The 27,729-nt window shown below is 42.6% G+C and overlaps 1 protein-coding gene across 1 annotated transcript; it reads left to right on the top strand.

The window, feature by feature from the left end:
• The first annotated feature begins 851 nt into the window (after positions 1-851).
• On the top strand, positions 852-27,264 carry KCNA10 (potassium voltage-gated channel subfamily A member 10). The gene is made up of 2 exons (XM_081866834.1): positions 852-918; positions 25,496-27,264. Exon 2 carries the CDS (start codon positions 25,573-25,575, stop codon positions 27,124-27,126), a length of 1,554 nt encoding a protein of 517 aa, XP_081722960.1. The 5' UTR covers positions 852-918; positions 25,496-25,572; the 3' UTR covers positions 27,127-27,264.
• The last annotated feature ends 465 nt before the right edge of the window (positions 27,265-27,729 follow it).

Genomic DNA, 27,729 nt, shown 5'->3' with positions numbered 1-27,729 from the left:
CCCTTTCATGAATGGATGGTGCTGTTTTTGCTACCGGCCTTCAGGGAAGAATTTTGCTGTCAGTATATATAGGACTGAAGTAAATGGATTCAGTGAAATCAGTGGCACTTAACCATCTCTCTCTGCATCTAACCCACTAAGAGAACTCAGTTATATGGGCAGTGTATCAATGTAACAAATAATTAAATAAAATGGAGATGACTTCTCATACTTTTAAGGCTACAATTGTGACATACATACTAGGAAGTAAGACTGAAACTGGTGCCCACTTTCCTGGGAGGAAATCCCAGTTGAATTCAGTGGAATTTATTTTCAAGGAAATGTGCTTATGGTCTAACTGTAGAGCTCATTGGAAACCAATAGGAAATATAAGAATATATGAATGGGTACTTAGGGTTTGCCAATTTCTGATCCATGCACAAATCTGGAGTGAAGAGTTCTTTATATACATATAGATCAAGCAATATCATAGTTGATGGAAGTCTTATCCATGTGGACAATTTATTTCCTAACCTTGTCTGAATCCGTAAGTAATTGATTTAATTGTTTCCAAAGTGGTTTAGTCTCAGTGACTTCAGCGAGATTAACCTGGCTTGAGTGCAATTATACTTGCTTAAGTAATTGGTGGATCACATTGCCTGTGTCACTTAAGCGCACAAGAACACCCAGTCTCTGTTTGATGCTGCTCCCGTTTTTGAGAACAATTCCTTTTAAAGCCTATGACAACAAGGAGATAAGATTTCACCAGCATATAGTGTTTCTGAATCTGAGTCTTAGCCAAGGCAAACTCTTTCTAATGCTTATCTTTGTATCAGAGATAACAAGCAGACACCAGTCACATCTGGGACAATTGGAGATATCTCAGCTTTTCCCATGCAAGTTCCTGCCCCTCAAAAGACCAGCTGAATTGGATCTGAGGTGAGCTGCTGAATATTTATATTGCATTGTTTTTTAAAAGAAGAACCCATTTGGTGGGCAGGGGGAATGATGTGATAGAAACATAACAAGATACAATCAGACAGGGTACAATGGGTGTAGTAAAACAATCTCTTTTGCAGCAACTCAGTTATTTAAAATGGAACAAAAGCTGTTTACTTAACAATTCTAAATGAAGTATCTTACAATGCCTCCATTTGTGCACCTCAAGACAATAACCTCAATTTAGGAAAATCCACGTGAATCAGAATTTCCAATAGCTTTTGTTTTCCTTGTGTTGATATAAATATTCCTACTGTTCATGTTTATTGATGACTTTGCTCTACAAGGCTTTGAATAATTTGCATTGTATTTAAAAAATGGTCAGAATGGTGACTAGTTTTTGTTCAAGTGAAGAAACAAAACTGGGAGAACACCCTTCGCAGTATTGTGGCCCTAAGGGGAATTCGTTAAATTATTCCAATATTATGCAGTCCTATCCTCACATCACAGCATGTTCTTCAAGACTAGGGATGTCAATGCCCACAGTGTGTTGTTATCTGCCTGCTTTATGGACCAGTGGTGGTGATTTTACTGTATGTATATGGATCTGCCTCTCTTATGGATCAGGCTCTATAAGAAAATTGGGGTCTATCAATTTTAAGGTTGTGCCTGGATTGTTGCACTCCACAGAGAGAGGAGGAGGAGCAGCAGCAGCATCTCACACAGCTTTTGGAAGTTTCGTTTCTTTAGTTGAGTTGGAGAACCTTCCAGAACAATGTGCAGGGTAGGTTGGCATGGTGGTGCTATAGTGGGAGGTAGAAGTGGTGAAGATCACCTGGTTCCTACCATTGGTCTCCTCCACTGGCTTGAATGGGCTTCTACAAATGGAAGGAGCCCTTTCATTTGAAGAAGGGACATCTGGGATCAAAGCCATTGTTTTGGCCACACTTAAATTAAAAGTTGGTAATCAGTAAGGCCCAGATCTCACCTGCAAGCTGACTAGCCGTCTGAAGTCCTTCTTGCTTCAGACAATGGAAGGTGTATGACTGACTGACTTTGGTATGTGATTTAATGAAATTAAACTGCTATGCTGCATGAGATTTTGATGTCAATTTGCTCAAATATCTGTGATACCTTTCATTCAATGTAGTGGAATTCTTTCCCACTTTCCAGTGGGCTAGACCATTCCACAATGGAGTCACCTCAGGCAAAGAAGGAAGGAATTCTTAAAAGTTGTTCAGAATTTCATTGTACATCTAGTTGTGTGATCTTGTGTGTGGTATGCAGGGGTGAAAATAGCTGCACCTTCAGTGCAACTATGAAAGAAAGAAAAGGGTTGCGTTCTCTTGGTGTCTTTCAAGATCCTTACCTGCAATGAACATTTAGCTCAGTTGATTAGAACATGGCGCTGATAACACCAAGGTTGCAGGTTTGATCCCCATATGGGACAGCTGCATCTTCCTGCTTTGCAGGGGGTTGGACTAGGAGATCCTCAGCGTTCCTTCCAACTCTACAATTCTACGAGGCTGCATTTTAATGTTTTAATGTCAACTTTTGATCAAAATGATTGCAATAGTTGTACTGCATCTGAGTCTAACATGATTTCTCTTGCAGGTGTGTCGAAAAATGTCCAGAGGGCGTCAAAGGTTAACAGTGCATTTCAGCGAGTGTATGCTGATGTGATTGGTCCTCTAGCACCATCTAGAGGCAATGCAAGATACTATCTTGTGTGTGTAGATTATTTCTCTCATTATGTGTGGATATACATATTGCAGAGTCCAAAAGAAGCCTTAGAAAGGTTTCAGGAGTTTTGTGATAAGGTTAAAAGTGTTCATGAGGCTAACATTGATTGTGTTTTCACATATGAAAAGCCAGTTTTTCTTTTACAGGATTTTCAGGATTTCATGGATAAGCAAGGGATAAAGCACAAGGTTGCTGTTTCTGCAGATGCATGGAACAAAAGTGTCTGAGTGCAAGTGAACAAAGAATTGCAAAATGGCATGAAGGCACAACTGAGTTCACATTTGCCACATGAGTATTGGGCTGAATCTTTATCGTGTTATTGTTACACTTGGTTGAGAAAGGTTTCAAAAGGTTTGGGAAGTTCTCCTTTTGAAAGGCTATTCCATAGAAAACCTTCTGTTGCCCATTTTAAGGTTTTTGGATCTCATGTGAAGTCTGATGCTCCAGGTGGAGTAAAGAATGCAAAAGGCATTTTTGTGAGTTATGAAAAGGGTCTCTACAGAGTAATTTTGTCTGAATCTGGTCAGGTGATTCTCACAAATTTTCTAGAGAGTGCTCCTGAACAGGAGAGAGTATTTGTTCACACATTTCCCACTGAGGACAATTCAGATGATGATGATGATTTTGCTGATTATAGTGGTACTGTGAGTGACACGGATAGCTCAAAGAGCTCAGTTGACACAGTCATTGAGAGGAAATCTCACACAATGGCTAGACCTTCACAGGTTAAGGATGAACCACTGTTTACTATTGGAACTGGTTCTCCAAAGAGTCCTGAGAATGAACCAGTCAGCAGAGAGGATCAGCACCTCATACGCAGGTCTGAGAGGGTTACAAAGGGAGTACCACCCAAGAGGTATTCTCAAGAGTTTGCTAACTTAGCTGTTGCATGTGTTACTATTGTTGACAACTCAAGACAGGTTACAGGTCTGTCCAAGTCAGAGACAAAGACACAACAAGGAGTTGCTAAGCGTAACACTACATTCCCTAGCCAAGGTAATGCAGATGCACTCATTCCTTGGAAGTCTGACAACCGGAGAGGTACACTGGGGAAACAAGTGGTAGGTAGTTCCAAGGGAGGAACTGAAACAACAGAGGATTGTTATATGTATAACAACTGTTTGTTTTCTTCTCTGGACCAAGCTTTGTTCGCAGCACACATTGATTCATATGGGGGAGTATGTTACGATATAGAAGCAATGCAGCTGCAAACTAGTAGCTTGAAAACAAAACATGATGGGAATGTTGGGACTGTCCATGGGAAACAGAGGGACAGTCAGTTCACAGGGCGATGCACCGAAATTAGCTCAGAGTGTAATATGAGCTCTTCCTCTTGCGTATGTACAGGAAGTACAGGAAGTCTTTGTCTCTTGACTGCTGGAGTTTGAAGAGTACAGACATGTTTTCTGTAATGCTGCAAAGACAGAAATAAAGGCATGTAAATACGTTTCTGTCTATCTCCTTTTCCCTGCCGGGGGAGCAGGAGGGAGTGGGTGTGTTCTTCCCACGTTTGGGAAAAATCGCCTATCAAGACCTAGCCTGGATCTTGCTGGGGAATGCAGCCAGGGAGGTCAACAGGAGACCAAGCTGGGTGCCTGGGAGAGTTGCCAGTTCCTCCCGATAAAGGCTTGATTTCCGACATTTTAATCTTGTTTTTAAGTTGTATTCATTCAACTTGTTTTTATTATTAGTTGTTAGCCGCCCTGAGCCCAGCCTTGGCTGGGGAGAGCGGGGTATAAATAAAGTTGTTGTTGATGATGATGATGATTCTATCCTGAAAGATCCCAGGGCATTTCATCAGGACCTCTGGTGAGGTTTTGGAACATATTCAAGGCCTCACCATCATACACTATGAACTGAGATTGTGCCCAGTCCTCTGTGGTTGCATATTGTAAGGATCCAGTCAGGAATGGGACCAAAATGGTCAAAGTCCCTCTACTGTCACACTGTGGTTCCAATCTAGTGTGGTGTCCCTGTGCTTAGCTATTGGCAAAGGGGGAAAACAAGCTACGCAAAGCCATAACTACTCAATAGACCAAACTATGTCAATTTTAAATCAGCTTATTTGTCAGTCAATGTGAAAAACCTCCCTTCTTTTCCACTGAAACAGTCCCTACCATCCATCAAACCCACTGACCCATCCTCTCACCTCAATGACTGGGGTCACCCCCACAACGTGCATTCAAACCACTTAACAGTCATGGTGAGTACTGGGAACTGTAGCTTGTTAAGGGTGCCTGGGTCTTCAGCACCCTTTAAAAAATGACACTTCCCAGGATTTGGGGGGAAAGCCATGACTGTTAAAATGTTGTGAGTGCCTGCAATGTATGGTGTGAATGTGACCCAAGCTGCAGTGGAGGTCTGGTTCCTAAGCACCAGCAGCAAACTACGACAAGCCACAGAAAGAGGGAAGGAGGAGAAGGAGCTTACTTTCTCCCCTCTCCTCCAAAATCAGCTGTGCATACTGCACAGGAGTGTCGAAAGCCAGGCTGAAGTAGCCCCCGGGAGATGTAATTTTCCCAAGAGCTCCTGTAATCTCAGTTGCCTTGGGGAAATTACATTTCCCAGTCTTGTAGCCTGGTGTGCTACTTTGCAGTGCTAAATGGGGAGGGATAGGAATCCTCCCTCCCTCCCTCCCTCCCTCCCTCCCTCCCTCCCTCCCTATCTTTATCTTTCTACCACCCATTGGAGCATAGTGGCATTGAAGAGAATGGAAGAGGAATCAAAGAATTGCAGAGTTGGAAGGGATTCCGAGGGTCCAACTCCCTGCAAATGTAAGAATCTCAACATGCAGTCCCTAGTTCAAGAGCACGGTATCTGCTGTCCCAGGTTCAAACCCAGGTAGAGCCACAAGAAACTCCTTCCTGACACCCTGGGGGGTCTGCTTCCAGGTGGTGTAGAGTAGACAATATTGTACAAGGTGGATCAGTGGTCCAGGCAGCTTCTTATGTTCCTACAAGAGGCTTGGGGAATCAGGATGTGTTGACAGTGGGCTGCTTGGGTGGGAGGGAGCAGATTTGAGGTCGGTTGGAAGAGGTGGAAGGGGAATTCAGGGGTTACAATATTCACTTGCCGTTGAGCTGTGATGAGTCCTGAAACTTGTACTTGCAACCCTTGAAATATGAGTTCAAGTACCCTGTTGCAGGTAGTCACCTATATCAGTGAGAATATTGTTTCTAACTAAGTGCCTGCTTAAAAAACCTTTTGTTGATGAATTCTTGTAATATAAAGTGGTGTGTGTGTGTGTGTGTTTAAGAACAGCATGTTTCCATATTCAAAAGTGAATGTGTGGAATATACAAGATGTGCTAAAAATGCAGTGTGGCAACTCCGGTGTTTCTCCAAAGGAAATGAAAACACCTCTGTTGGCTAGATCTGATGTCCTGTGGTACAGCAATTAGAACAGTAATTAGACTATCAAATGTCATAGAACAGAAAATGACAAAAGCTCAGAGTGTGCTACCTTAGAAGTATACTCGGGATGCATTAACATTAATCAGCTAATCTACTGTGAGGCTTTTCTTGTGCAGGGGGTGTTCTGTTGACTTAGAAGTGTTCATGCAAACCGCACTAGCGCCAAAGAGCTTTAACTGATATCACTGGACTTGGATCAGGCTTTGTGTGCAAGTGAGGATATTTACAGCTAAAAATGAGGGATAGCATTGTGACCACGGCCTCTTGATCTAGCATTTCCCCATTTCTATCTTTCTCAGAAAGGGCGGCATTGCAGCCGGGCATCTGGGCTCACGTAGCACCCCGGCTGGCGGGTGGGAGGTTGGCACCCCAGCCCTGACCGCGTCACCCCAATCCCGTTTCTATCTTTCTCAGAACTGAACCTCATAAGGGAAAGTATTGACGGTGGTCTCCCTCGATGTTTTCTGTGGTATGGGTGATTCAAGACCGGCAGCTCTACGGTCCCTAAGGGTGAACTTCAGTTTAATTTCAGTCCATGGTAATTTCACATGCGTTCATTCAGAAGTACCGTAAGTCTCATTTTTGCACTGATCTGGGTTTGTTGTTTTTAAAAAGAAACAGATTTTCAAACAGATTTTTTAAATTTTAAAAAGTATTTAAAATACTATTTTACCGCGAAATATGACTTTTTTTTACCTTAACGTATGCATTTCTAAACATTTTGCCCTAAAATAATGTTGGGACAAGCTTTTCACACATTGGGGTATGTGATTTGAGACAAGAACTGTATTGTAAAATTTGGAGAAGTGCAAAATCTAAATGACTAATGCAATTGATGTATTAGTCCAGGTCAGGTCACCTAAACATGCAGAGCAATTGATGTACTCCTGCTTCTCTAGGGGTAGCTGTTTAAAAGCTTATGGCACAGTGGTTACAAGTGAATGGAGTGGCTATGGGGGTGTTTCCTCCCCTGTGGATTTAACCATGTTACAAGTGCTTCTGGACATAATTAAAGGTACCATGTGATAAGCTTTTTAAAGCAATGTCATCTCCAGGTTTTTGTGGAGGGGGGATGAGGTGGGCTTGCTCCCTACATCTTAGCGAGCCCTTTTGATGCAAACTGCTTTGTGCTAATGGAGCAAGCCTCTGGGAGTGTGCCTTGAAAGGTGGTCGCTGTAACCACACCACCTTTCAGTGCTTGCCAATCAGTGCTTGCAGGGATCCCCGTTGAACTTTCCCAGGTGTCAATCACCTGACATTGTGATCTCAGGGGATCGTCTGGTGGATGGTCCTGCCCGCCGGTCAAAGCTGGCTTGTAGAGGGTCGAGGGCTGACCAATCTGGTTCATGGGCCAGGTCTTGTTCCCCACCCCTGAGGTAGGGCTTGAGCAACCCAACTTCAAGAGTCTTCCTAACTGAGTAACACCACTTTGTCTTCATCACTACTTCCCATTTGCTTGTGGGATCAATCTGCACCATTTAGAAGGAGAGGCAAGGCAAGTGGAGGTTGTTGCCCCTTTTCCTTACTGCTCTCTGAGTCACTGTTATATTTTGTACCTGAACTGGGAAAAAGAAATGGGGAGCTGAATGACCTGCAATTTTGTATGTTACTGTAACACTGTTAATAGCTATTTCATGGGATTTGAAAAACAACCAGTGCCAGATGATTCATATACTTTCTGACTAATAGCCAAAATTGCAACCATCAAAACACAATCTCAAGTACAGTGTTACCTCGGCTTAAGTACTTAATTTGTTCCGGAGGTCTGTTCTTAACCTGAAACCATTCTTAACCTGAGGTACTACTTTAGCTGCGCGATTTCTTTTCTCATCCTGAGGTAAAGTTCTTAACCCGAGGTACTACTTCCAGGTTAGCGGAGTCTGCAACCCGAATTGTTTGTATCCCGAGGTGTTTGTAACCCGAGTTACCATTGTATTTGAGAAAAGTGATGAAGAACTGTCTCCTATGTGCTTTGTATATTAAATCAGGCAAGTTACTTTTAAAAATGAAGGAAAAAAATTGTGATATGCTGCTGTGGCAACTCAGACTTATGTCACCCCATAAAACCCCTCATCCCCAAACAGTGAAAAAGCAGTGCGTTGCGGTGTGTGTGAGAGAAAGAAAGAAAGAAAGAAAGAAAGAAAGAAAGAAAGAAAGGGGGTTGCTGTTTCTGAGAGGGTAGGCAAGTTTCTTAGAAATTTTCAGGATGTATATGTATTTGAAAGAAATAACCCCCCTGGCTACCTTGTTTAAAATAAGAGTTGTCACCCCCTCCTATTTCTAATAAATTACCTGTTGCTTTCAACTCTACCCCCACAAATTGCTGAAGAATTGTCTTCAGCTTAAAAAATTGCAATGGTATAAACACACTGAAAACATTAAAAAGTAAAAATAAAACTGAAAGGCATGTGTAGCCTTGTCATTTATCCCACACCAAAGTACAGTGGTACCTCGGGTTAAGAGCTTAATTTGTTCTGGGGGTCTGTTCTTAACCTGAAACTGTTCTTAACCTGAAGCACAACTTTAGCTAATGGTGCCTCCTGCTGCTGCCGCACTGCCGGAGCACGATTTCTGTTCTCATCCTGAAGCAAAGTTCTTAACCTGAAGCACTATTTCTGGGTTAGCGGAGTCTGTAACCTGAAGCGTTTGTAACCTGAAGCATCTGTAACCCGAGGTACCACTGTAAATATCTTTGCCAATAGCCACTAGAAATGTTGAGCCAGTGAACAGGCCACACATCTTACCTCTAGAAGCTACTCTTGTAGACACAAGTCAATATGAGATTCTGGCAGAGAAGGGAAAGCGCATCTCTTCACCATAGTGAATTTGCTGCCACATGATGTGGTGTTGACTAACCACCAGCTTTAAAAATGGGAGTCTTGCCAGTCCTAGTGCTAACAAGGCTCCCATGTGGGATATGATGCAGCAAAGCAACTTTTCCAAGAAGATCTCCTAGTGAAGAATTTGCTCCCAGGGTCATTTCACCCATTCCAAGCTCTGCCCCTTTCCTTGAGGGATGGAAAGCCTTAAAGGGGCAGGCCTCTAGCTTAGAACCTAGCCCTCCCCCATTCCAAAAAGTTGCTCTGCAAGCATCAGTTGCCATTAATTAAAAGTTTTGTTCTTGCTTTACTGTAATGCTTTCAGGTGCCACTAGGTGGCTCCCTTGACTTCCCCTCTAGAGCATAACTTGAGAGCAACAATAGAATATTCAGAACCATTGGCACTTCACAGAATTATAGCGTTGTAGAAGTGGAAGGGTCACCCCAAGGATCATCTAGTCCAACCCCCTGCAATGCAGGAATCTCAGCAAGATCATAAATGACAAATGGCCACTTAAATGTTTTCTGACTGCAAGCATACATTGACTGATCTGAAGTGAAACATTTCCTACAGCAATGTATTTTTATGGTGCTTCTTTGCCAGAAAATTTCTGCCATGCTAAAAATGCCCAAGAAGCAGAGATTAGAGAGCAGTAATATTGATTTGATTCATCAGGAATCTTTCAGAAGATCTTGTCCTGCTCCCAAGGCTTACTAGATTTCTCATGGGCTCCAGTAGATCTAATGGGTCCCCCCTACCCATACTGCCAGCCCAATACATTTTCTTGCCTAAACTGGAAATTAAATGCATTTGCTAGGGCCAGCACTTTAAAAAGTCTGGTTGCACCAATCAGACACCAGTTCTTGTCTCCATTTTGCCTTTAGGGTATTGTCTTAGCAGGTTGATTTACCCTGCTGCAAGGCAGGGCACAGCAGGCCCACTCCTGCCCAGCTGCGTCCAGCTGCCATATTAATGTCCCACAATCCCCCTGGTGTAGTGCCACTCTGGGACATTATGGGAAATTAAATTGGTGGCCAATCTCAATCACTCAATACTGCTTGTTGTATTGCTCAGAGTGCTGCCGTCTGTTTCCACCAGGTAAGCCCCAGTAGGACTGTTCACACAGGAGGGAGCCCATCCAGGGCTCACTTTGAACAAGACACCCTCAGATCTAGAGCACTTTCTGGCCAGACCTTCATTGTCATCTATTCAGGGAGACATCCCACAAAATCTAGTCATCTTCACCAAAACCACTGCCTGTGCATAAAGCAGAAGTGTGAGGAAGGGCTGTGACCCCCACAGCTGGAGAGGCCTTAACCAACTCTGACACCTAGATGATACCTTTGTAGAAGCTGTAGTCTCTGCAGAACCAACTTGGTGCTCCCTTCTCATTGGTGGAGAATATATAAAGTGGTTCCTATGTGACTGAGAATCTCAAATCTTCAGAGAGGGCATCAAAACTCCTATCAGGTACCAGGCTGCTCACAGTTCTGCATCTTGTAATATTACTGAGTAAGATCTTTGAGGAGCATACTAAAATACTTGCTGTGAAACAGAGTTCTTGTTTTTCTAGGACAAGCCCATATGTCATTGTGAAAGCACATGTAGTTTCACTTAACTGATAGCGGGCTCTAATGGCTGATGGTTTTTAGCTGCTTTTTATATGTGGAAAGTCTGCCTTTTAGCTTTGATCTCTGATCCCTCTCGTTATTAAATTACAGGCTGACCCGGTTAATCCACGGTTGATTAATATGCGCTGAATGTCTGGGTATCAGAAAGATTTCCTCTGTCTCATGGCGTGTACTGGGTGTACCAGGTTCTTTGTTAATCTGATTTTTATTTTTAAGCAAAAATCTGAATAAAATGTGCAAACTGGAGGAGGGGATTAAACAAGTCTGGCTGTCACTGCTCACACAAGAAGACAAGCCTCTGCGCCTGAGGTTTCAAGTTGAAGCAGTTTTGGCAGGCATCACAAGTACTGGGTGAGAATCTGATTCGCACAGTGAAGTTCTTCTATGCCATTCTGGCAGTGCAAGCAGACTAAGAGCCGGTACATCCGTTCTTAAAAGGTCAAATGTTTCAAATCATGGACGAGCTGCAATCTTGCTCAAGCTCCCTCTTCTGATGTTGTACTGCTCATATGAAGCATCCCTGGCTTACAGCAGATACACAGGTCAATACTGATGGTGAGTCAGGAAATATGCTCCCATTATGTTCTCTTGTGCTGAAACTTGGCTATTGATATCAGCTCCCCACAAGAGTTGGCAATAGTTTATTAAGCAAGTTTATATAGAACTTCATGACAGGACTCTAAGCATGGGCCTCCAAGGAGAACTCTTGAGTCTGGTTTGAGTCTACATTTACTTCTCTGTGTCTGGATGCATCACACTTACAATGTAGGTGAAAAATCACACCACGTGGTGTGGTGGTATTGGCGCAGCTGCAAATTATCTGGCTTCAGGTGCTGTTTTTGTCATTACTGTGTCCTAAACATCCATCCCTGCCCTGACACCAAAACATGCATATATATATATATGTGAGCATGTTCATCTTTATAAATTTTCAGAAAGCAACACCAGTACAGACATAAGGCAAACTTCTGCTGCGGAGTTGAAGAAATATTTCTGGTCTGTTGAAACTTTCTGAACTCTTATCACCAGCAAAAGAAGCATCAGCTTCAACTCCCTCCTTTTACCTTCCTACTTGAGTGACTCTGACTTTAGAGGGCTAAACCAACCCATTCACAGGGGCTACTTCCATGGGCTGTGGGAGGAATGATGAAACTGAGGGATCCTCAGAGATCCTGCCCCAGTTTTAAAGGGTTTCAGACAGTGAAAGAGGGCAAAGCCATTGCATTTTCCATCTCCACTTTCTCCACTGCTCTGATGTACCTGCAGGTACATCATTATTTCACATCATTACGGTGACTCCATTAAACTAACTTAAAGAACTTCTAGAATCAATCACACAATAGGAAAGACCAGACATTCTTTGCAGTTCTCATAATTTTAATAAGCAAAAACAAAATCCACAGAACACTGTGGTTTTAAGGTCATCTTACAGGACATAAGCCAGCAGACTAAAACTAATACTCTTATAATCCCAACAACCTTAATAAAATATTCTTTCTCCCCTTTTTAAGGTAATGTTTTATTTTACAAATAATGAACAGCACATAACATCATGGAAATATGACCAGAAAAACTGCAGGAACTTTTTAAAGTTATTGAAGCTACTTTAATGAGGTCATTTTAATTAAAAAGCTAGCTGGAAGAGGTGAGTCTTCCAAACCTGTTTGAAGACCAGCACTGATAGGGTCAATTGCATATCGCTGGGAAGAAGGTCATTAAGCTAGGAATCATGTATCACATTAAAAATTGGTCTAGGTTCACTTATTCCTTTAGTGGAGATACATCTTGAAAATAGTAAGAGATGCTCTGTTGGATCAGATTAATAATTCCATCTAGCAGAACATTATGTCTTCTTGGTTAGCTAGATGCCTCTGGGAAGCTTGGTCTGTGTATAGAGGTTCCATGTTTAGCTATCATGGCTAATGGATGTTGATGGGCCTATTCTTTATAAATGTTGCCTGATGCTTCTTCAAAGTTATCTGAACTAGTGTCCGTCATCACAGCTTGCAATAATTGCATGAGTTAATTATGAATTGCATGAAGTGCTTCCTTTTGTGTGTCTTGAACTCACTACCAGCCAATTTCTTGGCAGGAGGAATGCAGCTGGGCTTCTCTGTTCTGATTATTTGTTGTAGCTGTAAAGACATCCAGTATTTCCTCTGTGCTGTCCAAGCAAACACTACACAGTAGTGTTGTTGATGTAGAGAAAAATGAACTAATCAACTACAAAGCCATAGTCTTTAAACCGTTGACATGTTTGGTGCTGTCCTCTATAGGTTTATTGGCAGATGCTCATTGTCCTTTTGAGAAATGAGGTGTAGTCCATTTTGCTTCTTCATGTGCCATAAATTCTTTCAATGACAGAATAACATACACAGCTTCCCATGAAACATCTCTGTTGCCTCCACCCTGAAACAGAAAAAGTATAATCAAATTAAACTGCAGCTAGAAATAGAACTTGAAATCAGTTGTAACAAATTGTTAAAATTTGGCATGATCACCCAAAGCTGAGTCCTTTTTGGACTCAGCGATTTCAGTAAGGGTGAGTTAAGGCAGAATATTGAATTAGAGAAGCCAGTTTTCATGCTTGCAGGTAATACTTGTACTGTGTTACAAATATATGAATATAATAATGAGTATGTCAGATGTCGATTACTTTTGATTAAGATCAAACCAGATTTTAAAAACATCTCACATTCTCAATGCTTAGAATTAAGGTAGAAATCACATTACAAGAAGTACATATAGTTACACAACAACCCTTGGCAATATTTAAAATATTGTTGACCATTCTTCTTCTTTGAAGTGTGTGTGGATTAGCAGAAGAACCATCCATAAATCACCTGGAAAAGATGCAAACCTCACTTGCTCCAACTCTCCCCTGTATAATCTGCTTCATTAGCACTTTTTTTTTGGGGGGGGGAGGATGTCACCAGAAGTCAAAACTCAAAACTAAATGCTTCAAATGAGGACCAATAGCCAATGCATTTCTTAAATGAGAAACTTCACAGACAAGGCCTTTTAAAGGCAATGATGACCAAGTGTTCCAAATAGCAGCTGACATGCTTGAGCAAGTGGTGCTGAATCTTTACTGCTGGTAGCCTTTTGCGTGAACAGGCGGAGTCCCCAGATCCCGAGTGGTCCCCCCGTCATGTGGAATAACGACTCTAGACAACGTGCTATGGGATTAAATTGGCCACAACTTTATTAAATTTCAAATGTGGGTAGACCTTGGCTCAGGCATTGGGCGTTCTCCCTCCCTAGTCCCCAGCCGGGGACCTAGGGAGCATCAGGGTTATCCAGTGTGTGTGGGGGGGATGGGCCGGCTCTGGAGAACATATGTTCAAGCAGAGATAGCCGCCCCCGTTACGCCGCCGCAGGGGAGAGCAATGACGACCTTTCGGCGTACGGCCAAAGCCTCCCTTCAAAAACCCCTTTAACGGGGAACCCTGGTATCGCCGCCGCAAAGAGGAAGATGGACTAAAGGATTCCGCCCAAGGCCTGATACCGCCAAAGTTGTGACGTTTTGCTACGGGAAAGGCGAAACCTGCCAATGCAGGGAAATTCCTTTCCGGCCCTTTAACAGCGACCTTATCGTAGCAGCGCCCGCATACCTGTGGAGACAGGTTAACCTGCAAAACCTATGAAGAAAAGTTAACCTGCAAAAGAAGACATTAACTGAGGGTGGGTAGGGTGGGAGAAGCTCTGGAGCCAAGTGAGGATTAACAATTAAGATCCACCCTCTATTGTGTGGGCAGGTAATCCCTCCCCTTACCTGGCCTGGTTTCCCTGGCAACACTTCCCCCAGGTGGGATTGGACAACTCGCTGGGGTAGGCGGGGACCTCCAGGTATCCCACCTGAGGGAAGGCAAAGCCTATGCTGATGGGGCCACTCCAGATCCAGGGCTGCACGCGTCCACGCAAAAGGCGCCCCCCGTTTTAAGTGGGGAGCGGTCATTGCCAATGTTAAAGATGTGCATGCATGGTTGGAGGCAGGGCAAGATTTCCTGTTTTTGTCCTCCAGGAAGACTCAGATTGGCTTCAGTGCACCCATAGTTCTCATTGATGAGTGGTGCTAATGGTGGCACTGGCAAGAGACAAACACATACATACACGCACGCACTCACAAAAATACAGAACCCAGGGTCCTCCCACTGGTTTCCCCGACTGAAAACAGTCAAAACCTGCGCCAATTACTTGGCGAATATTACCAATCCCACCCTTCGGAGAGCTTTCACCATGGCCCGTTTTCAAACCATTCCTACGGCCTATCTGTCAGGCAGATATGCAAAAATCCCAGTAGAGCAGCGTATATGTCCTTGTCATATGAGAACCAAAGAGGATCTCACACATTACATGCTGTATTGTCCCATCTATTCGGCCTTCAGGGATGCGATGTTACAAACTATTCCCAAATCAATAGTCAACTCTGAGGACCAAGTAAAGTTTTTACTGGTGGACGCTGATCCACGGATTTCTCACGTGGTAGCGGTCTTTGTGGTGAAGGCCATGAAAACTAGGGTATGGTTCCTGGATGAAATGGTGAGGTCCCTCCCATTGCTCTCCTAACCTGCTGCTGTATCTTCTTTCCTGTATGGTGGGTTTTTTTGGGTAGTTTCCTTTGCTGGGACAGCATGGCATGAATTTTAGCTTATTTTTATAATTTTACTGTTTATCTTTTTAATAATGTTTTATGGTATTTTGTGTAAAGGCATGGACCTCACAAATTTAATAAACTTTGAACTACACGCACACACACACAAACAAACACTCTCTCACAGTCTGGTATATGTAAGTCTGGATCTTCCTCCCTGCCCAACAGAAAATTACAGATGGCAAGAATACTGGATGTTTTAATAATAATAATAATAATAATAATAATAATAATAATAATAATTAGAATCATAGAATTGTAGAGTTGGAAGGGCCTCAAAGCATCATTTAGCCCAACCCCCTGCGAAGCAGGGATCCTGAATTTATATCATTTTATATTTTTTATTTAGTTTTATGATATTTTTATGACCAAGTTGAGTTGGATACAAGCATTTGACCAGAAAGGGGCTCTTACCTAAACAGTTCCACAAAGGGTGGCCGCTTATACAGGGCCAAAAAGAGGGGGCGAGAGCCTAGACGGCCTAGAACTATAGATGCAAATTTAGAGATAGTTACTGTAATTTCATAGAAATACAGTATATCACACCATCATGGGGGAGACTGACCAGGAGCCTGTGCTATCTGCTATCCAGCTGTTCCCCATGGACGGGCATTTTCAAAGCCCCTGCTCTTCCTTCATTGAACTAGACTTGGAACAGACCTTCAGTTAAGCGTTTGGCCACTGTAAAGTAGGGCACATGGCCAGCCTAGCTCCATGCCATGCATACTTTAAAAGGTTCCTTACATCTGCAGCATGCTGCCTACATAGCAGGCTACCTGCAAGGTTCTTCTGCTATATTCTGAGCAGCAGCAACAGCAGCCAACAGAACTAGGACCCAGTTTTTGTTAGGCTGCAAGAATTCCAGAAGCAAAGAACTGTTAACAAATAAGGAATAATGCACTGATCCCACCACCCTTCACAACTCCATTAATTATGACTACCTGCTCAGGGGTAAGACCACCTCCTCCTAGGGAACACATTAATTGTTGCTTTAAGGGGAACCCCCCCAACCCCTATCCTACTCTTCTTCAGACAGACTCCAGAGGTTTGACAACATAAAATCAGATACAACGATCGAATCACAGCAACAAAAACTGATAAAAACTAAACAGCACCATTAAACAGCAGAAATAAATATTATTAGTGTAGTTGTTTAGTTGTGTCCGTCTCTTCGTGACCCCATGGACCAGAGCATGCCAGGCACTCCTGTCTTCCACTGCCTCCTGCAGTTTGGTCAGAAATAAATATGCAGCCCTATAATAACAACAGCAGATATGTAGGTGAAAATACGTAGGATTTTAAAAGCCATATAAATTGTTCTGGCTGTGAAAATACTGATTAATATAGGCACATGAAAGTCAGCATTTAGCGAAGCAGTACTTATTAAAATGCCCAATACTTTCTTTGAATTATCATTTGTTATGTTTCATAAATTTTGGTAACATAGCCAATTTAATAACCAGCTATCATATTCCATGCATGTGAAATATGTAACTCTGTATCACACAATTAATTTATTCTGCTGAATTCTAATAACTACTGAGCTTTATATATAGGAACCCTATACTTTAAAAATAAATAAATCCCAAGAGACGTATCTAACTTGTGGAACTCACTGCAACAGTATGATACCGAGGCAAAGAAGTTAACAGGATTAAGGGAGGGCAAATATTAGCTAAGTGTATAAATAGTGAGCTTAATCCACAGCTTCATTATAGAAGTCATTTCCTTTATTTATTTATTTGCAAAGGATATAAACGCTCACGGCGTTATGGCTTGAGTCATAACAGCTGTCTGAAAGGCACTGACCACTAACTGTGGCAGGAACCTGGACTAAAATGAGCTGCTTGTGGGATTCAGAGTGGCTACGGCTGCCTCAAAGTGAGTGTGAGCGCACCCTAGCTAAAGAAGCCTATTGTCCTCATGGTCTCAGGCGAGAGGTAGGCACACCTAACTGAGTGTTTATTAATCTTTGCTTTTGTTCTTCGCGTTGAGATCAGGTCTCTGGGCTGAGATGTTAGAGGGTCCTTTAGAAAGTCTGTGAGCAAGCTCTCTGCCTGGTACCCTCTCCATTGAGAAATACCGAGTAGCATCAGGGATTAGCTGCAATATCTGAGCAAAAGGCCTCAGAGAGGCCCGGGATCATTCTGAAGGCTGCTTCCCACATTAAGGTATTTGGGTGTAACTGCTGAACGTTTTATATGCACACCTGAGCAAGTAGTACATGCACACGAGGGACAGGTGATTCAGCCACTTGTAATATGCAGATACATCTGCCAAGGAAAGTGGGGATTGACTGTTGTTCCTGTCTATGCACATGTAGTGGCAAGTGTTCCTGAGGTTTTCCTCTTCCCCACTGTTATTGTGCATAGGGTTGCCATGTCACCTTTAAAACTCTGAAGCACCAAGACTGCAGGATGCAGCCACTGGGTCTCCCAAACCATTCCTCACCTCACTGCCATGAATCAAAGCGTATCCTGGGATAGCTCAGTTGGCAGATCATGAGACTCTTAATCTCAGGTTCGTGGGTTCAAGTCCCACAATGGCCAAATTATTCCTACATTACAGGTCACTGGACTAGTCGGGATATTATTATTATTATTATTATTATTATTATTATTATTATTTACCTCCATGTTCCCTTCCAACTCTACAATTCTATAGTAAGTATGTACAGCTCACATTTGTTCTGCTTCCTCTTTCCTCCTCTTCACTTGTTGTGTTCACCTTTGAAATTTAGATTGCAAGCGCCTTGGGGCAGGGATCTCTCTCGTTTGCTTCTTGGAAGTGCCTTGCACACTGATGATGCTATGTAAGAGCTGGTGTAACATCATAACTAAGAAGAGTGTGAACAATGAACTTTGATGTCCCTGGTTCTAATCTTGCCCCAGCCATAGGCAAGCTACTGTTTCTCCTAACCTCTCCCCTCACCTGCCATTTGGGGATAGCGTAAAGGCAGAATACAACCCTTTGCATGCAAAAGCTCCCAGGTTTGATCCCTGGCATCTTCAGGTAGGCCCAAGAAAGACCCATGTCTGAGAGCTATTACCAGTCTGTGTTTTTTGTTTTTTAACAAATTTTTATTGGTTTTTAAACAAATACAAGTACAATAACTATTAAAGACTTATCCAGCAATACTGAGGTAGGTGGACCAATGGCCTGATTTGGGGCAAGGCAGCTTCCCATGTTTGAATGAAAATAATATAACTGACCTACCTTGCAGGGTGGTTGCGGGATATATATATATATATATATATATATATATATATATATGCCACCAAACCTTGCATTCACTGCTTACTTATGAATTCCTGATGACTGAGAGCCACACATGTACTTGAAATGCCCTTTATGCTAATAACCATTACATAAATAACTGGTTATAATAAAATAATTTCTCCAAGTGTGCCCTGGTCCTCTCCCCCATGCCGTGAGCCTGGAGTCCTGCTGGCTACAGCACATGGAACAGAAGGGTGGATGACATGAACAGCTGTGGAATGGGGCAGGGGGTGCAGTGGGCTGCTAGTCTAGCTCAGTACCTTTAAAAGATATAGTTTCCGGATAAGGATTGGCCGTAAATAACAACAGGAAAGGAATGAAGTCATATTCAAAACAAAACACCACATACTGAAGCAACGCAAAACATCCTTTCAACACTGATGTGCAACTTTCCTCAAACCTGTTTGTTGTAACAGGGCGCATTATGAGAGGGTCTGGGAAAACCATGCACGTTTTCTGTTTTGAAACCTGGCAGAGTACATTGTGCTCCTCTCGAGGGACAGGGAAATGCTCCAGCTTTTCCTCCCATGGTGCACATGGGAGCTCGCTGGAGTAAATGTATTCCTGTCTAGACTACAAGGATATCAAATACTGCAGGCGGGATGATTCTATAAGCAGTTTAGGGTGATCATATTGAAGGAGTGGAATGGGATAAGAGATGAGATTGTCCCGGAGGTTATTTGATCTTACCTGCCATTTCCACCAAGCCCGGCTACTTCATCAACATCTTTCAAAGGCGACTTTGCTGCATCTCGAGCATTAACTGTACTTCTCAGCTCCTCTTCCCGAAGCCAGCTGGACAATAAGATGAAAGTCTTCTTTTTCTTTTCTTTTCTTCTTCCTCCCATGAAAAAACAGGGGGGTAAAGTTTTAGGCTACAGCACCATATGCTACTGCAGCCTCTTAGGTACCAGCTATCCGGATGTAAAGTTAATAAAATAGAAGAGAACAGTGTCAGTTACACTGCCTGCCTGCTGCTTTTATCCTATTCGGAAGAACTTAGCAAAGGCAGATGTGAATTATCTTTTTTCCCTCCTCTAAGTTTTTTTTTAAAAAATTTGAAATATTATTGTAAAATTGTTTCATGTGACAGATGCATTGAGCTTTGGTGGGTCTCAGCCTTGTACTGGTAAGTCCTGAGGCTAAGTATATTACAGAGGGTAACTTGCTTTTAAAAACTCACTGGTCATCTTGACTAAGCAATCGGGCTGGGGTGAGGTGGGGACAAAAGGATGCATTGCTGCATCTATTTTGCTGCTTTCCCCCCATTTACAGTGAGTTTTAGTCACCGAAGAAACCCAAGAGCTCCTTCTTCTCTGAAGTGAGACCAATTTTATGTAACTGCATTTTGGGATGGGACAAGGGCAAGAGCTTGTTGGGGAGGGGGGAGGAAGAGAAAGCACAGCATAAACATACTAATTTACAAAGAGAATGTGATGGGAGAAACACTCTACCTCCTAAAATGACCTTTATTTTTTTCCAGCAGAGGATTTAAAATAAAGAGTATTAGTAAATCAGATTCTGGGAAGCAGCTGTTGGATGATTTACAGAGAGGAGTAAATGAGACAACTTTCCATTTTGAAATCAATGCTGAAAACTAAGTTATATATTGCATGTTTCCTTGCGGCTTTGCAAATACATTGTATTTTTATTTTCTGAAAAGGATGCCAACTAATACCCTTAAATAGTCAATGAATAGGGCTAGCAGCCCCTGGTTTCCTTTGTTAGTTTTTTTTTTCTTTTTGCCGTTAGCTATGAGTAAGTTTTGCAATTAGCTTTACAGCTAAAGTGTGCATTTCCATACATTAGCAACAAGAAAAATACAGTGGAAAATAGAAGCATGTCCACATGACTACTGGTGTTCCCGTGTTTGCCTTTGATGCATTCATTTATGGCAGAGCAGAGTATGGTACTGAATCAATGTTGATCCTACGATAATCTGCACAGCAGGTGCAAATGGAACAGTTAGGATGTTCTCCTATGCTGTATTATTGAGCCACGGCAATCCACATGGCCAATAATGTTTCCATAATGCATACTAAAGAAATTAATCCTGCTTAGTGGAGCTTAATTAAAAGTTTATTCCCTGCAGCATCTTCCCATTTTCTTGCTTCCTCTTTGATGCAGCGGGGGGTATGTGATGCCTGTTAGTTGCTCAGCTTCTGTTCCAGCTATATAAGTTTGTGCCTGGGTGTAAGTATGAATATTGATTTCCTTGCATTATTTGAAACATTGCTATTTTGCTATGGAATTTAAAAGAAGTAAAATAGTGGAAGGAAACCAGTACTTAAATCCCTCCAAGCAGGTAAAAAGGTAAAAAACTATGTTGCACTGAACAGGAAGAGATAGCAAAAGAGCAGAAGCTGTAAATAGGAAGCTTTTAATTAAAAGGTACAGTATCCCTCAATTGCATCAAAAGAACTTTGCATGTGCACACAGACAAGCTAGCACAGAAACTATGTTTTATTTCCCCCGCCCCGAGTGGTGGTCCTTGACACCTCAAATTTCAGTGCTGCCCTGTGTGGTGCCAAAATCTGGCACCGCCTCCTACCTCTTACCTTCCATTGGATGTCAGTAATTGTGGCGCCTGCCGCAGCACCCCAGAAGTTGCGCACCCAGTGCGACCAAACCAGTTGCGCTCCCCTAGATTCACCTTTGCTCACCCCAAAAGAGCAACAACAACTGGCCTGAGAAATATAGATTAAAAACTGTGTGTGTGTGTGTGTGTGTGTGTAACTAGAATGCAAAGGCTGGGCCTCAACGTCTTGATTCTTCATAAAATATGAGTGTGCAAAGGATGGCAATTCCAGAGAAAAGGGCTCATACAGTGCAATCTATGACTGTGGTCTCCATATTGCTCCCATTCATTCCAATGGGACTTGGGCAAGAGACTTCTCTAGCCCTGTGGAACGCCCTCCCACCAGATGTCAAAGAGAACAACAACTACCAGACTTTTAGAAGACATCTGAATGCAGCCCTGTTTAGGGAAGCTTTTAATGTTTGATGCATTACTGTATTTTCATATTTTGTTGGAAGCTGCCCAGAGTGGCTGGGGAAGCCCAGCCAGGTGGGTGGGGTATAAATAAATAAATAATTATTATTTATTATATTGTGCCCATAGTCTACAATGTGCAAAACATAAGCAGTTTTGCAGTGAAGCAGTGCACCAGGGAGGCCACATTCCTTGTGAATGATGAGCAAAAGGAAGACCACATCTACTGCGTCCTTGGACCCCAGAACCCCCCTAAACATTCCCTTTTAAGATGATAGCATTTGAAGGCCGTTTTGCTCAGGTGTATAGAAAGGGTGATCTGATGACCATACATGGGGAAAATGAGTGGGGAGATGTTTGTAAGTGTCATTTCACATAATGGACACAGCTGCAATTACTTGGGTTGGAAACAGTTTCATATCAGCAGTTTCATTGGCACATGAGTCTGGTTGTCTGGTGGTTCTAGAACTTCACCTGCCATTCGCCATTCTCAGACAATGGTGTATTATATTACTATCTTGAGAGAGTGCAGCAATAGTGGCGACGGCAAACTGTAACCAATACACACAGATAAGACTCATCAGTCATTTGTACATACACAGGCTGAACAAGCTCTGCTTTCCTCCATTAAGGGGAGAGCTGTGGCTAATTTGGTGTGTTGTGAAACCATCATCATCATCATCATCATCATCATCATCATCATCATCATCAAAGTATTGCTTTCACGTAGTAAGAGGGAGAAGGTAACAGAGCTCTGTGGCATCTGCAGATGGATGCAAAGTGACTGCTTTCAGTAACAATAGCTTTCCCCTTTATGTTGCTGGTGTTGCCAAGGCAGAGTAATGCAGCAGATTTTGGATTCCATCAAAGCAGCAATCAAGAACTTCTGTTCTATGGGCCTAACAATGTCCAGCAGCACCTCCTGCATTTTGCCCATGCTCTGATTTGGCCCAGGCTATGCCCACCTGATGCTCTGTGATGCCAGGTGTATGTATGGCAAAAGATGATGTGGTGCAAAATTAAAAGAAAAGAAAACTAGGAGTTTGCTACTTGAGTTCCGAATGTTTTGAATTGTGACAGAAAATGCAACAAATTAAAAAAGCACTGAATTTCCCAAGCTGGTAAAGAAGAATTGGGAGCCTGCTTAGAGAGACTATGTGCCATTCTTCCTTTGAAGGCATGGGTTGAAAAGGAAGAATCTGTGCAGCTGTGACTTCATTTTTTTATTTTTTTACTCAAGCCGTAGCTTTAAAGGAAAAATCAGGAGCGCTCCTGATACTTTCTTTGTAGTCACAGGTTTTAATTGGAACCACCTGATGTCCTATGGCATCAGATGACTGGCCGATGGGCGACCCCACTACCTGTCAAAGTGGCTCGTGGAGGGATATTCAGTTCTGGATCCCCATCCTTGCATTAAAGAGAGCCATATACAAATACATGCATGACCACACGCCCAGTGCAAAAAAAGCCAGTAGCTTAGCCACAAGAACTGCACACAGTTTTAATTCTTATTTAGCTCCCAAATATGGTGGGTGGCGGGAACTATGGTCACACAACTCTGAATAGTGTACATTCTTCATATCTGTTTCTATGTACTCCTGTAGAGGAGGGATTGGGCTCATTCAGGAGTGGTCACAGAGATGGACCAGAGCTGCCCTCCTAACACCAGTGTTACTGCCATTTTCTGGAACAGTGTAGAGGTGTAACAAAGAGGCAGTGAGATTAGGGGCTTCACAGGAGCCCCAGTAGAACCACTCCAGTGCTCCTTCTCAGTGTACCAGATATTTTTGACTAGACCAAAATAAAAATGATGCAGAGCAAATACAATTGCTAGATCTTGACTACTCCCCACCCCTCCTCCGGGGCTAGGGGCAGAGGGGAAATTTGATTTTGTTCACATTTTAATGAGAAACTACCTAATTTCCACTTCTCCAGCCAATATATGAATTTAAACAGCAATTTGCACTGAATTCTGAATTTTGCGATACAGTTCTCCAATGAATCAATACATATATTGGGGATAAATGTGCAAAAAATGCATGTATTCATGGAAATAACATCTTAAACACATTTGATTATAGAAAATTGGTTGCAGAAATGTGTATATTAGACAAAAGTGCACATCAAAATGTGTTCATTGAAGGACATTTGCATTAAAATGCATACAATTTTTCATGAGGATTTCCCCCCCCCCCCCGCACACAGAAGTGTGAAGAACTGAATTTTAAAATGGGAAAAATGGGAAAGGTAGATAACTGAAATTGACACATTTGTCCATTCCTATTTGGGATTGCAGCAGCTAGAGATAGCATGCTGAGCCGGGTAGCTTTGTCCTATGTCACTTGGGAATATCAGGAATTAACCTCCATGATCAAGGGTGTGCTACATCCCATTTTATACTTAAGACGTTTATCTCTGAAGTTCAGCCATATCTCTCCAGCAGAATCATGACATAATTTGTGTTCTACAGGGAAAATCACAAGAGTAAATGTAAGATGTTCAGGCTACAATCCTATATTCATTTATCTGGATGTGGGTCTGATTGAACTCCATGGGACTTTGTGTAAGTACATTTACAATGGTGCTGTCTGTGCTGGGGAAATAGTCACAAAATGGTGCAGACATGGGAGGGAATGGTTTGGCTTCTCTCAAACAAGCACCACACAGAACTAAAAATCAGATTCCAAAGTCAGATTGCCAGAACTTTGGGTGTCTACAAGCCAACAGAGAATTTGAAAAGCTGAGCAAAACATTTCTAGTACAAAAATCAACCCCCTCCCAAATTTGTTTCAGCACTTTTGCTGCTCTTTTTTATAGAGGAGTGCCATACTTTTCAATAATTGTAGTAGCACAAATTCCTTTCTCAAAAGTGTCCATACTTCATTGTAATGCTATAAACCCTTTTCCAGATTATTTTTGGACCACTCAGATACTGGCATCTCTGGGGTGCCATGAGTTTAAATCCAAGTTTGTGTGATTTTGCCCTTGATGTGTTGGTCCTGCTATAAAATTGCTTTGTTGTTGTAGTAGTAGTAGTAGGGGGAAAAAAGCATTGTGTGTCCAGTCCAGTGCTCACAATGGCCTTTACCAGTGGCAACTGATTTTCTTTTCCTTAGGCTTTGATGATTGCTCTGAGCCCATGGGGAATAACCCTCCTATGGGTTTCTGCTCCCAGACATATGGGAAATGGGCAAACAAACAAACAAACAAACAAACAAACAAACAAACAATATTTATTACGGCCATAGGCCCATACAGGTAAAAACAACACATAAATAACAGCTTGTGCACATGGGGGGGGGGGAAAAAAAAACAGCCGCTAAAACACCACAATAACAATAAAATACTATAAAATAGAATAAATAAAATACTATCTGGGCATTGTTACCAGAAGAAGCTGAACATCTGCATATTGTCCTCTTAGCATTTTGTCACATGGAAGCATGTAAAATTTGCAGCTTCTGCTTGTTTTGAAGAAGCCAGAGCAATGCATTTCCCATATGTTTGGGAGCAGAAACCATGACGGGCGGGGGGAGGGGGGGAGCTGCGGTAAGCAGGTTAAGACTGAACTCATCCAAACTGGCCACTGAGGGTTCTGTTGCTTGCCCAACTCTGCTCTACCCCAAACAAGGAAAGGGGGGGAAGCAGGTCCTAAAAAGATGCTAATAAATTAAATATTAAGGTCCTCTTTTCCTGCCCCAAGGATCTTTGCTTTGAAACTCTTATAGGGATAACCTACAGTGCCTGGGAAAAGAGCAGAGGCACTGGATTTCTGGAAACCATCCAAGACACTGCCCCTGTAAAACCCTATAACCTTCAGCACTGTGCTGGGAGGTGTTGCAGAAATAATGAGTGCATGCGAAACACCTACTCGAATCCTCCCTTGAAGGGATAACAGCAGCAGTACTAAGTTAATAGCATTAAAAGTAATTAATTCTGTTTGTTTGAAGATGAGTTACCCTGGACTCAGTTGGATTTCATTCTTTGCGAGCAAGCGACACATAGACATAAAATCCTCTCGGTCTCTCTGTCTGTTCACTTGCAGATCATCATAGCGTGGGAAAGACGCAAGCTGCCGGTATCTAACCTCGGGATTTATGCCGCTAATCTGATTACCCCCATATGATGGACGTGTCCACTTGGAAGGAAATGGAGGTGGCACTGGTTAGTTTTGACAACACCGATGAGGTAGCAGAAGAGCCTTGTTTTTCAAATGACCTCAGGGCTGCTGGCCAATCGCACAAAGGGCATCCCAGCTGTACCAGCCTCCTGTCCAACTGGAGAATTCTCATCAACAGTGAGAACACAAACAATGAGACCATATTCTCCAAATTGTCTACTGAGTTCAGTGACCACCTGGGCTTGGAGAATGTGGGCATGGATGAGGGCGACCAGAGAGTCATCATAAACATTGCTGGGCTGAGGTTTGAGACGCAGCTCAAGACTCTTGATCAGTTTCCAGAAACCCTTCTTGGAGATCCTGAGAAGAGGATACACTACTTTGATTCCATGAGGAACGAGTACTTCTTTGACAGAAACAGGCCTAGCTTTGATGGGATACTCTACTACTATCAATCGGGAGGAAAAATCCGGCGCCCAGCCAACGTCCCTATAGATGTCTTTGCTGATGAGATCATTTTCTATGAGCTGGGCGAAGATGCCATGGACCAATTCAGAGAGGATGAAGGCTTCATCAAGGACCCTGTCACTCTTCTGCCAACCAACGACTTTCATAGGCAGTTTTGGCTGCTGTTTGAATACCCTGAAAGCTCTAGTGCAGCCAGAGGGGTGGCTTTGGTCTCGGTCCTGGTTATTGTCATCTCTATTATCATTTTCTGTGTAGAGACCTTACCTGAGTTCAGAGATGAGAGGGAGATCAAGGACCTCAAGGCTGAAGCTAACAATCTAACCAAAGCCATTGCGGTCCCTAATACCTTCACAGACCCCTTCTTTGTGATAGAAACTGCCTGCATCGTCTGGTTCTCCTTTGAGTTGTTTGTCAGATTCATTGTTTGTCCCAGCAAGGCTGAGTTCTTCAAGAATATTATGAACATCATAGACATTGTGTCCATCATTCCTTACTTTGTGACCCTCACCACGGAGCTGATTCAACAGACTGAGCTAAACGGCCAACAGAACATGTCCCTGGCCATTCTCAGGATTATTCGCCTGGTGAGGGTCTTCCGTATCTTCAAGCTTTCCCGGCACTCCAAGGGGCTACAAATCTTAGGACAGACCCTCAAAGCCAGCATGAGGGAACTGGGCTTGCTCATCTTCTTCCTTTTCATTGGGGTCATCCTGTTTTCTAGTGCCATCTACTTTGCAGAGGTGGACGAACCACAGTCACATTTCTCCAGCATACCTGATGGCTTCTGGTGGGCTGTGGTCACCATGACGACTGTTGGCTATGGAGACATGTGTCCTATCACCCTGGGGGGAAAGATAGTGGGGACTTTATGTGCTATTGCAGGGGTGCTCACCATTGCACTTCCTGTGCCAGTCATTGTCTCCAACTTTAACTATTTCTACCACAGGGAGACAGAGAATGAAGAGAGACAAGTATTACCTAGGGAGGTAGAAAAAATACTCACCGGTGTGGTTACAGGGAATGGGAGTATGGACTCCCTGAACAACACAAATGAAAATTGTTCTCAAGACAAGACAAAAAAATATTGAGCAGTCACAGAAGATAAAAGCCTTGAAGGGTCTAAGGGTCTCTGACTGACCGATTGATAAACCATGTCTACTGTGCAACTCAATCTCTTTTTTTAAAAACAGCAACAACAACTTGGTTTGGGTTTTTCAGTCTTTCATTTTTGCTATCTGACTTCTTGTGACTTTTCGAATAAACAGAGTATTTCTTATCTCTCTTCCTTGATCCTCTGTCTCTTTTTATAACCAAGTGCTAGGCTGTCTCACATTTGTTTCTTTGCTTTGAGGTCAATACTTGTTCCCTAATGTGAGAATTTATTATCAATGTTTTTTTCCTTTTGCTTTGTTTTATAAACAAGCTCTTACCCTTAATTCTAGGTTGGCCATAGATACTCTGGGTGCCTCCTCTACACAAATGGGGTTATTGTTGATGGAAATTAACAACAAGAAAAATTTAAACTGATCTTTGTTTTAATTGCTATTAGTCTAGATGAAGTAGCAGGAATTTGACTATTGTGCCAAAATGCAGTTGCTGCAACTCCTTGCAACAGGAAAGCTTCCTGCTGCCCTTTTTGTCAGCCTGTCACAATTGCTGATCTCAGCAAAATTTGGAGGTTTTCTTGGTAG

The sequence above is a fragment of the Podarcis erhardii genome (assembly GCF_964252035.2).
Source record: "Podarcis erhardii genome assembly, chromosome: 6".
In the NCBI taxonomy this organism is placed as follows: domain Eukaryota; kingdom Metazoa; phylum Chordata; class Lepidosauria; order Squamata; family Lacertidae; genus Podarcis; species Podarcis erhardii.
Note: the sequence above shows the minus strand (reverse complement) of the source record. Positions and strands in the feature narration are given on the sequence as shown.